This window comes from Myodes glareolus, chromosome 19, assembly GCF_982192425.1.
Source record: "Myodes glareolus chromosome 19, mMyoGla1.1, whole genome shotgun sequence".
Classification (NCBI taxonomy): domain Eukaryota; kingdom Metazoa; phylum Chordata; class Mammalia; order Rodentia; family Cricetidae; genus Myodes; species Myodes glareolus.
This window is the reverse complement of record NC_142044.1, coordinates 1,987,270-2,004,644: the sequence shown is the minus strand read 5'-3', so window position 1 is coordinate 2,004,644 and position 17,375 is coordinate 1,987,270. Positions and strand designations below refer to the sequence as shown.

General features: G+C 39.9%; 1 protein-coding gene across 4 annotated transcripts in view; it reads left to right on the top strand.

The window, feature by feature from the left end:
- Stk3 (serine/threonine kinase 3) overlaps window positions 1-17,375 on the top strand; it is a 224,827-nt gene that overhangs the window by 111,617 nt on the left and 95,835 nt on the right. For 3 of the 4 annotated variants that reach the window (XM_085679123.2, XM_085679122.2, XM_085679125.2), the window contains exon 7: window positions 15,499-15,636. The exons of the other annotated variant lie outside the window; for it this stretch is intronic. In XM_085679123.2, the coding sequence (XP_085535249.1) occupies window positions 15,499-15,636 (138 nt within the window). The remainder of the gene's footprint in view (window positions 1-15,498; window positions 15,637-17,375) is intronic. 4 annotated transcript variants of the gene reach the window in all.

Sequence of the window (17,375 nt, the reverse complement as noted above, 5' to 3'; positions counted from 1 at the left end):
AGTTTACTGAATGTCATCTGGACTTAGTAAAAAGCAAGTGACCTGCACTGAATTAGTGTAATTGTAACACAAACAGAAGATCGCATAGTTTTGGTCTTACACAGGAAAGGAGAAAGTTGGAGAGATTTCCCTGTTTGATAAATAGAAACTGAAGCTGCAGGGTCCAGACCTGGTTCATACTTGATTTTACCTTTACGGTTTTTTGTTAGATCAGTATTTGGACCTTTGGGTGCTTGTCCCCTATAAGAAAGATTGTTTTTCCTTTTGAAACTCTTATAAAAGGTTTTTTCCCTTAATCCTTCAAATGCATTGCATTAAGTTGTGAATTTATTTCCTCTTAATCATAGTTAATATTGTCTAAAACAGAAAAGTACTTTTGAGAATTTGGCATATCGTTTTCTTTACCCTGAGTAACATTGAAGCGTGTTTTCTAAGGCCATTTTGTTAGCTTTTGGTACTCTACACTATGTTTCACAGAGAAAATTTGCCAAGGGTTAGTAGAGCTAAAGAATTCAAATCTCATTTTAAATAATGTATTTTTTTTTTAAGAAAGAAAGACTTAACTAAATGGTCAGCCCTGAAAAAAGTACATACAATTAATGTTTTTCTAGACTGAGCAGGTTAGTTTTGGGAATATATAAAGATATACATGTCACAACAGTTAATGAAAAAAGGCTACAAAGAGAGTAAGGAGGCTGTTTACAGGGAAGAAATGGAAAGGGGAAATGATACCATCTCAAAATAAAAGCAGCAATAATAAAAAAGATTTATATGATCTGAAGAGAAATTAGAATATATATTTTAAATTTTTAATTGTATGACCTTGATTTAATTATTAAGTTTTACTTTGACAGTATCATGCTATAATAGAGCCATAGTGTCTGTGATTTATACCCTTATTTTATATCACTACAGGGTAAAGTACAAAAACTGTTAGTCAGTTAAATATTACTTTGAGCCTTAATTTAGCTTGTTTTTTTTTTCCTTTCAATATGTATTGAAATATTTCTCTCGTTTGTTGTGTGTATCGAGGGAGGGAGAAGGGGAGAAGGAGGAAGGGAGGGAGGGAGAAAGGGCGAAAGTAGGAGGGAGAGAGGGAATGAGGGAGGGAATGAGAATGGATATATGTATATGTGGTAGTCATGGGCACCCTTCAATGTCAGCCTTAAGGCTCCTTCCACTTCTTGTTTTAGACAGGGTTCCTCCTTGCCTGGGCCTTTGCTAAGTAAGTAGGTTAGGCTGGCTTTCTGGTACATTCCAGCTGTCTGCTTCTCTACAACAGTCTTCTCACCTTTACTGGAACTGCAGGAATACTCCCTCATGCTAGTCTTTCTAAGTGGATTCTAACTTCCGTCTTCATGCTTGTGATGAAAGTACTGTGTCGACTGAACCGTCTCTGTAGCACCCCATCTCTCCCCTACAAGATTGTGTGTCTTCAGAGAACATTTACTGGACTGGGTCCATTTCTAATTCTCCAAAACACAATCATTGTTGGTGTCTAACGCAGGGTCTGCCGTGAAGCACACTCAAATATTAATTAGAAATATCAAAAGGAATGGAATAGATTTAAATTAGTATTTAAAAATCTATAATCTAACACTGTTTACATACTGAATAATCCAATGAATGTTTGTATAGTGTTTGCAGTAGTAGAAGCCTAGCTGGGCTTCTTGTTTTGTTTTTGTTTGTTTTGAGACAGGGTTTTTCTGTGTAACAGTCTTGGCTGTCTTGCAATTTGCTTTGTATTCCAGACCAACCTCGAACTCACTGAGATCTTCCTGCCTCTAGCTCTCCAGTGCTGGGATTCATAGTGTGCCCCCACCACCTCACCACCACCACCCGGCCGCCTGGGTGTTCTGTTTACTTGTTGTGTCCTTAAACAAAGTAACTTCTATGTGTGCCATTTTGTTTTCTTACATGATAAAATGAGAGTAAATAAGTCTATCACGAAGAGTTATTAAGTTAAATAAGATAATACATGAAAAGTTCTTCAGGAGAATGCCCCACACATGTTAATTTTTTCTTTATTATTTTAGAAGTTTTTTGGAACCATGGGAAATGTATGGATTTATTGAAGGTATATGATTTTATATTGAGAATATCTAAGAGCATATTGAGAGATAAGTAATTAGATAATGGCCCAGGCAAAGGCTCTATAAGCTGGTAGGACGTTTGTGCTTCAGAAATTGTGGAGAAGGACTGCAGTGCAGCTCCACACCCTGGAAAGCTGCCAGGTGAGCAGGCGAAGGACTGTGAGCCGACAGGCAGGCTGCTTGGTCAGCAGGTGTCACATAGTCCCGTGTTCTCTGCGTGAGAACTGACGCGGCATTTGGTAATGTGTGGAAGCCGTGACAGGGGTGATAGCTGTTATTGCATTATTGGTAGCAATTGTGGACAATTCTTTCTGACTGTATACCACATACCAGGGTTTTTATATTAATCTCAGTTCAGTGGCTGTTATCTAACAATGTGCTTTCCAGCAGCCTCTGGGAACTTGCCGGACTGTGAGTTCAGGGAGCTCATCTCTGGCCTCTTGACTCTGAAATTCTCAGGGTGAATTTGGCAATCTGCAGTGTAACAGGAAAATTCTGTTGCATGTTAAAAATTTAAGAACTGTTCTTCTGTATATGACTATGTAATGTTGAGAAAACCATGCTTATTCATGCTTTCATAATGTTACTGTTAATTATCTGTTACTTAAAAAATATATTAAACATAGTTCAGTAAGTTTCTGATCAGCAAACTCCAATATTCTGTACAGTTCTCTGTATAGCTGTGTAGAAGGCACAGTAAGCTGATGGTTTTGGAACTAGGCTATCTGGGTTCAGCTTCCAACTCTGTCCTGTATTTGCAGAGTATATAAGAGACAGTTAATATAAAAATAGAGAAATAATTCCTCATAGAATTCTGGTGAAAATGAAAAGGAATGATTCCTCTTAGGGTATTTAGTACACTGCCTTATCAATCATGCTATCGAATCTAGACAGTAATTGCTGTGTCTAAATATGTGTCTAAATGTACATAATAAAAATTAGAAATAATTTAGAAATGCCCTAACGAATGTTCATCATTAAAACTTTCAGATCAGTGCTTATTTGGGGCCTTAACTTCAGTGCGCTCTTCCTTCCTCTGTGTGTTGGCGGAGCGCTACCCTTCCCGCTGTCTTTGTCCTTCTTTCCTTTTCCATGGACCTCACAGACTCAGGTGCCTCTTACTTCTCACTGAGGAGACTCTGCTTTTTCCTCCTGAAGTTGGTCACAATGTCTTTTTGCTATTCTTACCTCTTTTGACTTCTTTGATATTTCCATTTCTGTGGCTATCAGTCTTGAGATGTAGACTAATTTTTAATTATGTGTTTAGATAATTAACTTTTCTCTACTGTTGAGTCTAATATTTGTACATTTGTTTTAACCTTTGTATTTTCTGTTTTGTATTGTCTCTCATATAACCAAATCTAGAAATTACCTTTCTTCTAATCTTCCACTTTTATTCATTGCAGTGTCCTGTTGACATTGCCTTCCTGCCTAACCCCCACAGCCAGAGGTGCTTCAGATTTTCATTACATAACCATTACTATCTGCATTACTTCCTTCAGATTTCTGTTTCCAGACTTCAGCCTTCGTATTTTTTGTGTGTGTTTCTGCATCCGTCTCCTAACTGGTGGACTGGTCCTCCACCCCGTTCCTTCTCCAGAGCCACCTCATGCCGCTGCTGGACTGGTCATCCTAAATCAAAGCACAGGTCGCCTTATTCCCTTGACTCCCCCCCCCCCACATTAAAATCCAAGTTTTAAAATTTGTGGCTAGTTTAATAGTCAAATTTTTAGGGTTATTACAAAGGCCTTTGGCTGTGAATCCCTTTCTGTTTATGTGCCCCCTTCTTTCTTTTAGCCTGTTTTGTTTTAAAGTAGGTGCTTTTAGGTTTTTATCTTTGCCCTCTCTTCTCAGTGTTACCTTGTCACTCATTTTCTTCCATCTCTCGTCTAAGCAATTCCCACTGAAAACATTCTGAGCTGTCTTACCACCCTGTAAATTCCAAGCTCAGACATTTTATCATATTTGAGTGACTTCTGTATCTAATTATAAATTTATTGGCAACAACAGGTACAGCACTTAGTGTGTGTTTTTATTGTAGAAAGGTATAGAAAGGTACCTGTGACATACAGGTACTAAATAAGTAATAAGTACGTCCATATAAAATTTGGAGTATTTTGGGTGTTTTTGTACTTTTTATAACTTGGAAGGCAGACATGTTTGTGTCATTTTTTGAGTGCTACCTGAGCACAGCAACCATTGTCTTCATCAGAGCAGCTGCAGCTTCCTGTAAGAGACCCCGAGACCTGGGCTGGTGACTGCCGGCACTTCTTCTTAGGAGGAGGTGGGCGGGCCATTGGACACCGCCTGAGGCTCTGCTCACTCCTGTGCCTCTCAGCCACCACATGTTCTACCCCAGTTGCACGGGAGATGCTAGAGCAGCTGTGCACGGTGAATGGAAAGAAGGGGGCGGGTCTCCGTCTGTTCAGCTGTGAGGGACATGGACATACTTGTGCGGTGAGAATTTCTGATAGTCAGACTTTTGTGCATAACCCCTTGCATGCTCTGTAAGTAAGCACAATAAACTCATTGGCTTCCCAAGTTGGACTTTGATGCATCCTACTGAAGTTTATGGTGGCTGACCTATAAGGAGCAGGTACTCAGTTATTCATACCTCTGCAGGGAAATTTGCAGCAGTGGTGTAGGTCAATAAATGTGGTAGTGCACTCCTGTAGCCCCAGCATGGGGGAAGTAGGGGCTAGAGGACTAGAGTTCAAGGCTAGTTTAGCTGCACAGCATAATCTGAAGCTAACCGTGGCATGCATGCACACATGCACACACAGGCACATACACACACGTTTATATATAATGAAACTTGAAAGAAAGAGGAGCATTATCTGCTTCATCATTAACATTAACAGCTTGAGTGCAACCCTGTTCAGCCCTGAATGAGGCACTGAATGAATGAAATCAAAAGAAAGGGACTAGCGTTACAATTTTCTTTTTTTCCTCTGGAAAAAAATGATTCTTTTATCCATTTTATACTCATAGTTCATCATATTTTATTTTTGGTGTAGTTCAGCTTTGAGAAACAAAATGGAAATTCTTTAGGTTAGCATCTGAAATGCTAATTTTGAACTTTACTATGGCACTTGTCCAAGAGAATCTGTTAAAAATTTTCCTCTAGGTCAAATCTAAGTTGAGAAGAATGAGGTAACTTTAATATGAACCCAGATTGTAATACAGTCTTTCTCTCCAGTGAGTTGCCAAACTCACTATTCCATTTGTATTTGGAGTTGGGGAAGCTGAGTTAATATGGATGTTTGCCAATGATAGCAAACACTGGCAAGATAGTCTTGTTCCCTGTGCTTAATTATGTGGTTTTAGTCTAACGTCTTTTACATATTTGTTGGTACTTACTCGTCTTTCAAGGTGAGTTTACTTGTTTGCCAGTGTCTCCTCTATACTTTATTCTTCCCGAAGTTAATCATTTACTGACAAGTCTCCTGTCTTCCTAAGAAAGCCAGTCAAAATTGTGTGTGTGTTTGTGGTGTGTGTGTGTGTTGCTTGCTGTATATATATGTTGTGTGTGTGCATAATGCATGTTTTATTTGGCTATCCAGTTCTATCTCTTTGTGAGGTTTTACAAATTATCTTTTATTATAGGTTAAGATGTAGGCATGGTAACCCAGCACGTATTTATGCATTCGTCTTTACAGGACTAGGTAGCAAACTCAGAGCACTGCATGCTCGGCAGACAGTTCCCTTCTGAGGTGTGTTCCCAAACCTGTCTCATTTGTGAGTGCTGTTCTCACAGTGTTTTAGGCGCTGAGACGTAACAGTGAGTGAAACAAGAGTCCAGTCTTTTAAAAGGTACTCATATGACAGGAGAGGTGGTGCGTTGTATCTGCACGTATTTAAAAGGTACTCATATGACAGGAGAGGTGGTGCGTTGTATATGCACGTATTTAAAAGATACTCATATGACAGGAGAGGTGGTGCGTTATATATGCACGTATTTAAAAGGTACTCATATGACAGGAGAGGTGATGCGTTGTATATACACGTATTTAAAAGGTACTCATATGACAGGAGAGGTGGTGCGTTGTATATGCACGTATTTAAAAGGTACTCATATGACAGGAGAGGTGATGCGTTGTATATGCACGTATTTAAAAGGTGCTCACATGACAGGAGAGGTGGCGCATTGTATATGCACGTATTTAAAAGGTACTCACATGACAGGAGAGGTGATGCGTTGTATATGCACGTATTTAAAAGGTACTCACATGACAGGAGGGTGGTGCTTTGTATATGCACGTATTTAAAAGGTACTCACATGACAGGAGAGGTGGTGCGTTGTATATGCACGTATTTAAAAGGTACTCACATGACAGGAGAGGTGGTGCGTTGTTTATGCACGTATTTAAAAGGTACTCATATGACAGGAGAGGTGGTGCGTTGTATATGCACGTATTTAAAAGGTACTCATATGACAGGAGAGGTGGTGCGTTATATATGCACGTATTTAAAAGGTACTCATATGACAGGAGAGGTGGTGTGTTGTATATGCACGTATTTAAAAGGTACTCACATGACAGGAGAGGTGGTGCGTTGTATATGCATGTATTTAAAAGGTACTCACATGACAGGAGAGGTGATGCGTTGTATATGCACGTATTTAAAAATGATATCAGGTGTCTGTAGTGTAAGGGGCACACATAATGACAACTGTGTTTGTGATATGTCCACACAGGAGGGGTGAGAAAGGTTGTTTAATAAGTTGGCAGTTAGGGTTAGTACAGATAAAGGAGGAAAATAAATGAACCATGCAGATCTTTGAGAGAATGTTCCTTTAGAAGAAACTAAATGCAATATTTGATATAAGGAACAGCAAGGAGGCTTAAATGACTGTATCTGGATAAGACGCAAGAAGAGTAGGAGGTGAGGAAGCTGGGTAGCAGAGGACCAGAGCACTGAGACTTGAAGCCATTGGAGGGTCTTAAGCAGAGGTGTCTTGTGTTTTGATGCTGTATTTAAATGTTGCTCCTTTTATTGAGTAGGGTTAATAGCTGTGCAAGGGTGCAAGCAGGGAATAAAAGCAATGGAGATGTTGCTTCTTCAGTAGTTCAGGCAAGGGATGGTTGAGCATATTGTGAAGTGTGTGCTCTGCTGTGCTCATTTATTAAGAAAGATACCTGCCCTGAAAGTGTTTTAGCACAGGTTGTCTTTCTCCACTTCCTTTTATTATTATTATTATTATTATCTTTAATTTTCAAGATAAGGTTTCTGTTTGTAGTCCTGGCTGTTCTAGAGCTCATTCTGTAGACCAGGCTGATCTCAAACTCAGAGATCCCCTCTTCCTCTGCCATCTGGGTACTGGGATTAAAGGCGTGTGTCATCACTGCTTGGCTTTTTCTCCACTTCTAGTAGGAAGTTAACTAATATCTATTAGAAGCACCTTTGGCGGGCTCATGGATCAGAGCCAGGGTTTCAGGCTTATAGGAGACAACTTCCTCAAGCTACCCCATTTCTTCCTTAGTTTCCCTGCCTTAATAAACTGTGCAGGCCTATGCAGGAATAATGCTCTTAAATTAGTTTGTGTTCTGAGCCTCTGTGAGTTTCTGAGGTGTGTCACACACATATCACGAGAGTTCTTTTTTTCCTCATAACTATGAAGTAAGACAATGTCCCTCACATTATCCCTTTCTGTCTTGCCTGAACACTTGCCAAATAGATGCATTTGGATCTATAATGAAAAGAGCTGTTATCCATCCCTTTGTGGGACGGCGTGCTGTGGTCTGCCTCTCTGTGACTGAGCTGGTCTGGACTCTGCAGTGGGAAGGGTGATGTGCAGCACAGGGATGCACTGGTGTAAAGGAGACAATGATGGAGCTTGACTTTTCTGGACGGGTGGCCAGCACTGAGCCAGTGATCAGAGGCTGGAAGAGATGGGGCTGGAGAGAGAAAAGGGAAGTTAAAGGGTGAGTGTGAAGATGTAAAGGAAATCCTACCTCCCCCACTGTCAAGGATCAAGAGTGAGGTCTGTGGCCACCGTTTTATTCAGTACAGTGCAGGAAATTCTAGTCAAGACAAAAAACAAGAAGCAAAGGCATACAGTGGAAAAAAAACAGTGGAACTGTCCTTCATCCAGAATTCTACAGATCTGCACATGCATGAAGACATGCACACAGAACGTAGAGGATGCAAGTAAGCATGCTAAAATCCATGGCAATTCTCTGTCCTTAGCCACGAACACATGGATATCAATGATAGAAACACAGTAGCACTTTACTGACACTTAAAATAGCTATTTTATGCATAAACTTTACAGCTCATTTTGATTTATTTTTCACTTCAATTTTGGTAGAATTTTAGCAGTTGTTTTGTTCTTTGAAATAGCTCTTTCCCCATGGTTTTCATCTACTTTCCTATTTTAAATTTCATATCAGGCTTGGCAGCCAGCGCCCTTATCTGTTGAGCCTTCTTGCGGGCTCCTTAGCTGATTTGTTTTCTCATTGTTACCTGAAGGCTCTCCTCTTCTGCTAACCCTGCTCACTTCTCGTCACTCACGCTGTTGTCTTCCTGGTTTGTGGTAGGATAAGTGATTGTTAGTTGAATACTGGACATAAAAATGTTTTCAGTCTTTTCAATCTCTGAGTCTTATGCAAACTCTATGCTGGGTATACTTTTGTGGCATTACTCCAGCTGGGAACCAGTAGAATTTGAACTCCCGTTCCCTACCCAGCTTTTGTCGACACCCAGTCGCAGGAGTGGCTCTGCATTGCTGCTGGGTGGATTCAGTTCCTGCTCCCCACACAGACTCCATTGCTTGGTGACTTTTTCCCGTTGGGTGACAGTGAAAAAGTCTTGGTGGTTCTGTTGACCTTCTTAGTCGGTAGGACAAAGGGCAGATGGTTACTACTCAGCTCAGGTGTTAGTCCAAGCTCCCGTGGTCTCCATGGCAACACTGGATGGTGTGATGTCCACAGAAGGCTGAAAGTCTTCACTGCACACTTGGTCTTGTCTGATCACTGTGGCAGAGGTCCTGTGCTTTTGTTTTGTAAAGTTGCATAAAGGTGGGAGTGTGGATTGTCCTCTCAGTCCTATGGAATGCGTAGGATGGAGCTGCGGGTCCGTGCATTCCAGCTGCCTAGCGACCTATAAGTCAAACTGTAAAATACAATGAAATACAAATATATGTATAACATAGTTATGTACGTATCTATTTTCTGTTCAGGTAGCCTGCCCCTGAGATAGTGAACTTTTGTAATTCTCACTTTCCTCTGCTTATGGATCCTGCCTGTAAAACTGGACTGTTTCCCAAGTTTGCTCAATGCAGAGGGGTCTGGAGTGGACCTTGGCTTCATACTCTTACTGTGAAAAACAGTGATTAAAAAAAAATTTCTCAGGTGATTCTGACTCATAGCCAGTGTTGAGAACTCGTGACCCAGGCTTTGGAATTGCATAGTTGCTTGTGGTTCATGAGATGTTTTAAAGAAGAATACGGAGTTAGATATTGCTACATGGTTTAAGGAAAAAAATACTGTTTTCTCTATATTTTTCATAAAGTATAGACCAAAGCGTCTCCAGAGTGAGACTGAGGAGTTCTAAGGGGCAGGCTGTTTTCCTTTTCTGCTCTTGCCTTGGATTCCTGAAGTCTGCTATCCCTTTAATCTGCAGACTTCTACATGTGTCTTTTTTATTACTCACTTTCACATTTTCAGAGGTTCCACTTTATTCTTCATATAATTTTCATTATGAAGTAGTTTTAGTTTTTTTATTCTAATTTACATTGACTTTCTGTTAATAGTGTTTTGCTAAATTTTATTTATGTGTTATATTGCTCTTGGACCAAGGCCTCATTTATTTATGGCAGTCGTGTGCCTCAGAACTAGTTGCTGTTTTCTTCAATTCAGTCCCAGGATCTGGTCTGACCCTCGCACGCTCAGTTTCAGTGCAGCTCATTGGTCAGTGTGGGGCCACAGGCCTTTGAAAGCACCTTCGTAAATCCTACAGCTTCTACCAAATACGGCCAGAGGTTGAGTGATGGCTTGTTTACAGTTGGTTCAATGTTTTCATATTTGCTGTTTTGCTAACTTCATTTACTAGTGTACCTTCTATAATACTCAGGCTCTGTACTTTGGTGTTAAGCTGTGACGCTTTTTTTTTTTAATTTGACAGGATGATTTTATGCCAAATGATAACTTTGAAAGTGGAGCTTCTGTTCCTAGGTGATAAGTCTGGTTCCTGGAGTCTTTGCCCAGGTGCTCTGCTGTGGAAGGCCCATGACCACTCTACACCCTTCCACGGGAGCCTGTAACTTTCCCCTCTGGATCATGTTCTTCATACTAAGATCTCAGCCTGCATGTTGTGGAATCTGCTCACTTCCCAAGGGCTGCCCTTGTGGTGGTGGACTGCACTAGGCTGGTGCATACAGGAGATAACTCTTGCTCGGGGCCTGGGGAGCGATGGAGCAGTGGGACCGTTAGTCTAGGAGGGCTGAGACTCCCAGCGCCCAGGCCGCATTGTTTGCCCTGTGACCCACGATGGAAAAGGGAAGCCTGATGGTAGGTGTGGGTTCAGCTTCACTGTGGACCGACTGTGTTGTTCCCGTCTGGTGAAATGAAAGCTTTCTGATCTGTCTGTAGTACTTCATAGTTTTGAACTTGTCCTAGAAACTTGTCAGGTGATGCCGAGGCTACTAGTGACGAGGACCCATTTGTCTCTCTGATCTTCTGGTCACATCATGTGACAGTTGGTGAATCTTTCCATCTGTCTTGTTTGCACACAACTTGGATTTGCCTTAAAGTAAAAGCATTTGCTTCCAGGTTTTCCTGCGTTTCTGGTGTTTTCTATAATTTAGAAATTAGACCTAAAGTAGCATGACTTCAGAGTAGATACTAGAGGCTACAGGACTAATGGTACCATATGAGAGCGGTTAGTTTGTGGAAAGGACCAGAAGGCTTTCCTCACTTGAGCTTCGTCTGAGGAACAGCCCCAAGCCAAACCCTGGGAGAAGTGCCCGGCCAGTGTCAGCCTTAGCAAGGCCAGGTGCCCCTGGCTGGCTCTGGAGCTTTGTCTGCCCTCAGCGTGCACTGTAGGAGCTGCTGAGTGGGAGTGAGGTTTGCTTCTTCTCTTTCCACACTTGCGTTTGCATTTTCTTTCGAACTAGCACATTAATGTTTGCATGGCTAGAACTTTATACCTGGACTGTCAACATCTTTTGTACACAAAGATCTAGCTCCAACCGTCTCACTTGTAAGAAAAGGAAACACTGATTGCAGTTAGGAGGCCTGTATTTCCCGCCGAGGTCCAGTTTTAGCTTCATTTATTGTTTGTTCATTACCTGTGTGCTGTTGAGTCTTGCACACAGCTTTTCTGTTCCTTGTAGTTCTCCCCTCTCCTCCCAGCTCTTGCTCTTGTATCCGCAAGTCTCTGTTGGCCTGGCTGCTCCTGTACATCCATGGATGAGCTGCCTTTGCTCAGATGTGGTGTTGACTCCTTATGCGGAGATTGTAAGTCCACGCAGGACAGCTTCTTAGTGAAGCCTTTTCTACAAGTCCGAGCTCTACTGGGGTAGAAGAAATGAAGCACATTTATTTTTTTACTTCTTCAGAATACTTGTGATCAGGGAAATTAAAAACAAAGCAAAAAATACCCCCCTAATGATAGGTTCAGAATGTAGTTAAGCAATATATTGTGTAGAAACAAGCACAGGATAATCATATAATTTATTGTCCTAACATTCTTCAATCAAATGGTGTTAGAGATAAGATAAATTATATGGCTCTAATGTGTGTCTGCTATTTGGTTGGTGGCAGGGATGTCTAAGGTTTGCCACCGATTATCAACACTTTCTATAGCAAGGGCTTATGACTCATCAACTTATACAAACCCTAGAGACCTTTAAGAGGATCCTCAAGGTTGGTCGAACCCAGAAAAGACTGAGAAAATCTATTAGTCTGCTATTGGTTTTCTAAAAAGTTAAAGACAGAAATGGAAGATATAGTGGTTTTCTTGGAGACATTTTGAGAGACTTATTTATTTGAACTGTATGCTCAGTGTTCATGCTTACTTAGTGCTTGTTTGTAAGTATGATGTGACATTTATATTCCCTTTATGATAGTACTGGGTAAATAAGAGTTAGAGTTAAGCTTTTTATCCTTGGGCTTCTAATAGCTACTGCCAGGTGAGCCTTAAATGTTAAGATTATCTGATGATAAGGGTGCAGCTTATTGGCTCAAAGTTCAAAAGAGAGCATTGGCTTCAAGGACATAAATCACTGGGCTGTTATCTCTAATTTGTAACAGAACAGCATGGAGCAACGTTTATCTAGACAATCTAGTATCTATCTGGAGGCTGAGGTCAGCTCTGTGGGCTTAGGCCTTTGAACCATTCTGCAAGAAGAGTTTCAGATTTACCATTTTCCCTCTAACACGAACAGGTGATTGAGTGTCCTTTCTGAAGCTACTGTTTGTTTTGTCTAATCTCAAAGATTCACTATGGAGTCATCAGAGATGAATCCAGTTATTGAGAGACAGGATCTCATGTGTTTGTTTCGTATGTTCATTAATTTTTCTCTCCAAGTTGATTGTGAGTTCTATGGGTTCCAGATAGTATTTTAGAATTTGTAATATCAAATCTTACAAAGTCACATACTTAAAGGGACCATTAGGTAAAGTAGATGGTTGAGTGACCAAGTGAAAAAGCCTTACCAAGAGGAAGATGTAGACGTCCTGGTTTAAATCAGCCTAATGCCGAGAGATTCTTACCTTATGGGTAAGCTTGACATTGTCTAAACAAACGCGAACAAAACAAAAGAAGCCCAGTGCTATTGCATGGCCAGTGACCTGTCAGTTTGTAACTTCTGAGCCACAGCATCAGCTGACTAAATAGAAAACAACCTTAAAAGTATTTGATTTTGTACGCTTATTTGGCTTTGCAATATTAATATTGGCTATTCTGTTTTTGAGGAATAATCCCAGGTGTAATGTGATATAATACCTAAGAATGTTCACATCTGTTAAAGGATAGGCCTTTTTATTTTTTGATTTAATTTATTTTCTTTTTATAAGCATTTGCCTGCCTGTATGTCTGTGCATCATGTACATGTCTGGGGCCCACGGAGGTCCCAGGACTAGAGTCTCCATCATCTGGGAGCCTCCATGTAGGAGCTGGGGATTTTACACGAGTCCTCTGCAAGTGTTAGATTCTGAGCCTTTTCTGCAGTCCCAGCTTTACCATTTCCAAGGGCACGGTTCTGTTGAACCTGCCCTCTCTCCTTCCCCTCGCCTCTCTCCAGCAGCTGTCCCTTGAGCTGGACGTACTGCATCCTGGTGATTGGATTTGGCTTTTCCTAATGATTAGTGACTAATGCCTTCCATGTGCTTACTAGCATTTTTGTTTCTTCTTTGCAACAATGTTTATTTAGCCCTTTACCTATTTTAAAATTGGGTTGTGTATATTTTTGAGGATTGAGTTGTAGGGATCTTTTATGCCTTCTAGCTTTCATTTGTTCTATGTAATTCTGTACTCTTGGTTGCCTTTTTGCTCTTGTGATGGTGTCCTTGACGCACAAAGCCTTAAGTTTCTAGGAAGTCCACCTTCCTTATTTTTTCTTTTATTGCCTGAACTTTTGTTCCATACAAGAAGTCATTGCCGTGGCCCTTTCCTCATATGTCTTCTTCTTACAGTTTTATGGTTTTAGCTCTCGGGGCTAAGTCCTTGATAATTTTGAATTTCACTGTAGTGTGAACTTCGTTTCTTTCACGTATGCATAGCCAGTCTCCCTGGTGCTGCTTGCTGAGAAGACTTGGTGTCAGTATTCTTTCTCTCATGTTTGGTTGGATGGGCTTCAGTTTTGCTAATGGCCAGCCGCTGCCTTATGAAGTCCTAAGTCTTTCTGTGCTTTCTTCTCCACTGAGAAATTGGAGGAAAGACTTGGCAGGTCTGTTTGCTGACAGTAGCATCACCATTTGTCATGTTTTATATCTTCTTAGGTTTTTTTTTTTAGATTTAATAATCATATTTGCCTGTTGAAACTTGGAAACATCATGGTACTTTTCTGATGTTTTAAATGACAGCCTTGTTTGTAAATCTGAAATTTCATTTTAACGCTTCTCTAAATTTAGGTTATGATTCTGTAAAATGAAAGAATCGGACTAAATATCCTGTTGTATATCTTTTACTGTGAATGATTTCAAAATACTTATATATACCTTTTTGCCAATTAATAAAAATCCAGTGCACAGTAGGAGCTCTGTCTTATGCAAGGAATACATTAAAACTGACACAGTAGAACATGTTTTCGTGTAACTCTATAGCTGTTATCTTTTCTTCATATGTGGACAGAGTTTTGTCATAAATATTTTAAATTTCTTTTAATAATAAAATTCTTAGTTTCTAAAAGTTATAATTTCTAGCATTACTACCTCTGTCTTTTTTATGCATAAAGCAGAATAGCCATAGTTTAATATACATAACAGTTGCATCTGACAAGAGAGACCAATCTATAGCAGAGGGAAAGGTGTGGGGGTGCATTCTGAAAGTGAAAGACTTCCTAGACCTAGAAAGTGAGAATTTTAGGGTGCTGCTTGTGAGTGTCTCTCTGTGTAAGAGGCTCAGGATTGTATGTTGTATGTACATATTATGGTTGTTAAAGGCCTTTTATTTTGTCATCTCATTTATGGTGTTAATTGTATAATTATATAAATTTACATATCAAATATGAGTAATTTTTACCTGCTCTAATTCATTTTATTTCACAAAATTTTTGTTACTGCTATTTGCCCTTTGTGTTTTTTATAGCATGTGGGAATGAAAGTTATTATTTATTGCGTATATTATTCTTTTGTTTCCTTGGTTTTGTTTTCTAGTATGGAACTTGGAAGCAATGGTTAAGAGACTGAGAGAAGGAGACTTTTTCATAGCTTTTCAATTTTGAACTATCTGAATGCATTATCATAGCTATTAAATATTTAGCACTTAGCCTGTTTCTGATAAATTGAAGTGTTATATTTTAAACCCTTTTCATTTAGAATTAGACAATCCAGTATTCAAGTCATAGTAATTTTGTTTATGCTGAAGTAATTTGAAGTAATTTGAAGAGATGCAGATTAGATTACTGCTGGCCCTTTAGAACTGAACTAGGAAGTAAGTCTGGCACACAGTAGCAAGGTTTGGAGACATATCTTTGGTAAAAGGGCTATAAATGCTCCTCCTTTGGAGATAGATTCAGAAATCACAGATAAAATAAACGGTGCGCTCAGTGAGCTGCAGCTCAGGGGAAGGGTCTGGTGGGAACGACTGCGTTAGCAGAGGTGATGGGGCTCCCATTGCCGTTGTGGGGCTTCCTGTGCTTGTCCTTACTGTTTAAATTTAGACTCTGACAAGATAGAAAGCTGCCTCTCCGGTTGTCTTCCTGTGTGCTTACCGTGTCCTTTGCATGTTTCATCTCCATTAGGCTATTTTTATGATTCCCACAAACCCACCACCAACATTCAGGAAGCCTGAACTTTGGTCTGATGACTTCACCGATTTTGTTAAAAAGTGCTTAGTGAAGAGTCCTGAGCAGAGAGCCACCGCCACACAGCTGTTACAGGTCAGTGCCGACACGGAGGTACTTCTGGCGGCTACTGGATGCTGACAGTCACGGCTGCAGTCTCGTGACCACCCTCGAAGATCTGAAACCTGGGTTGGGACACATGTCTTCAACTCTTCTGCATTTCTCTTTGTCTCCCGTGTTCCCAGTTCATCTTCTTCCTTTTCCATTCTCTCCTCTCTTGAGTTCTTGTCTCTATAGGTTTTATTTCCCAGGCTTTTCCTTGACTCATCCTTTCTCCCTGAACTTTTTGTTCCTCTCTAATATATGTAATATATATATATATATATATATTTTATATGTAATATATGTAAATCCAAGGTCCCTGAATGCCTTGAAAAGATGTTTACGTAAGTGAAGTTTTAATATCCCTACTATAAATAAACTTTGTATCCAGAACACCAAGAGGCTGTTTAAAAATCTTAGAAAATTTAAAGCAAAATGAAATAACTTAATACTTGTAATTAATGAGTTTTTAGAACTTTTTTCCCTCAACAGAATTTCCTCAGAACTCTCAACTGATAAGTGTGCCTCACAGTGTGTCTCTCATTAACAAATTTGATAATTTTCAGATGCTTCTTACTGTTTAATGATAAAAGAATTCAAACAACAGTCCCTAGGCTACGACTAAGCATAAACTAACCTGACTAAAGGCCCATGAAGCTCTGTAGTGCTTATGAAAATCACACAGGGCTTGCTCTTCATCGAAATCAGGATTGCAGTATCTGTTTTTAAAAATCTGTATATTCTTTGTTCCAGCAATTTCATTTTAACAGTTTATTATGAAACATTAACCATGTATGAAATTATATTTGAATATGGTCCACCAAGAGGAGTTATTACACACACACACACACACACACACACACCCCAGTGCCATAAAGAAAACTAGTTACTCAGTGTCCCCTTGGGCAGGTCATTGCAAGGGTAAGAGGCAGGAATGGGATGCAGATTTATTTGAGTTTTGAGTTATGTTGAAGTATCATTTTAAAAATTAATTAGTTAATGATTAAGATGACAGGTTTGGGTCAATGAGATGCTCTCAGCGTGTGAGACACTAGCTGGTGAGTCTGGCTGCCGTGGCGGGAGGAGAGAACAGATCACCCAGTTTCTTCTCCCTCCTCCCCGTGCTGCTGCCACCCATGCACTGCTCCTCTCCCAACAGACAAGTGTGGGTTAAACACGAAAGGAAGAGGGCCCTGAGACCACATGGGGGAAGAGAAGACCAACCCGCACAACACTAAATAAAAACATAATAAAATATTTTTAAACTAAAAAATTGAGAAACAGTAAATTTCATGTCAGGTTTATTTTCCCATGATAAAAATGAAAAAGCAGTTGATCAAAACATTTATTTTGAAAGAGTATTAACTTTCCACGAAAATGTTAAGCAAGCAAATCAAGAGCTTCTTGATATCATTGTCACAATGAACATGGGAATGATTCAACACAGAAGAAACAATAGGAAGGGAAGATCTGAAAAGAAAGCAGAAAAAGTAAAACACCATGAAATCTGATGGTAAAAATAATGTATCTGGCCCTGATTTCTTTTCTTTTAAGATAAACTTATTTATTTCTAGTGTTCCCTTCTAGGGTAAAAAAAGAAAAAGCTTTGTTTTTAAGTTAAGAAGGATGGAAACACTTAAACTATGTCAGAATAATTCCTTATTTTTGTGGAGAAGAGTATTACAGCCCAGTAGAATTAAATGACTCACTGAAGATACCATAGTAAGCCTGTG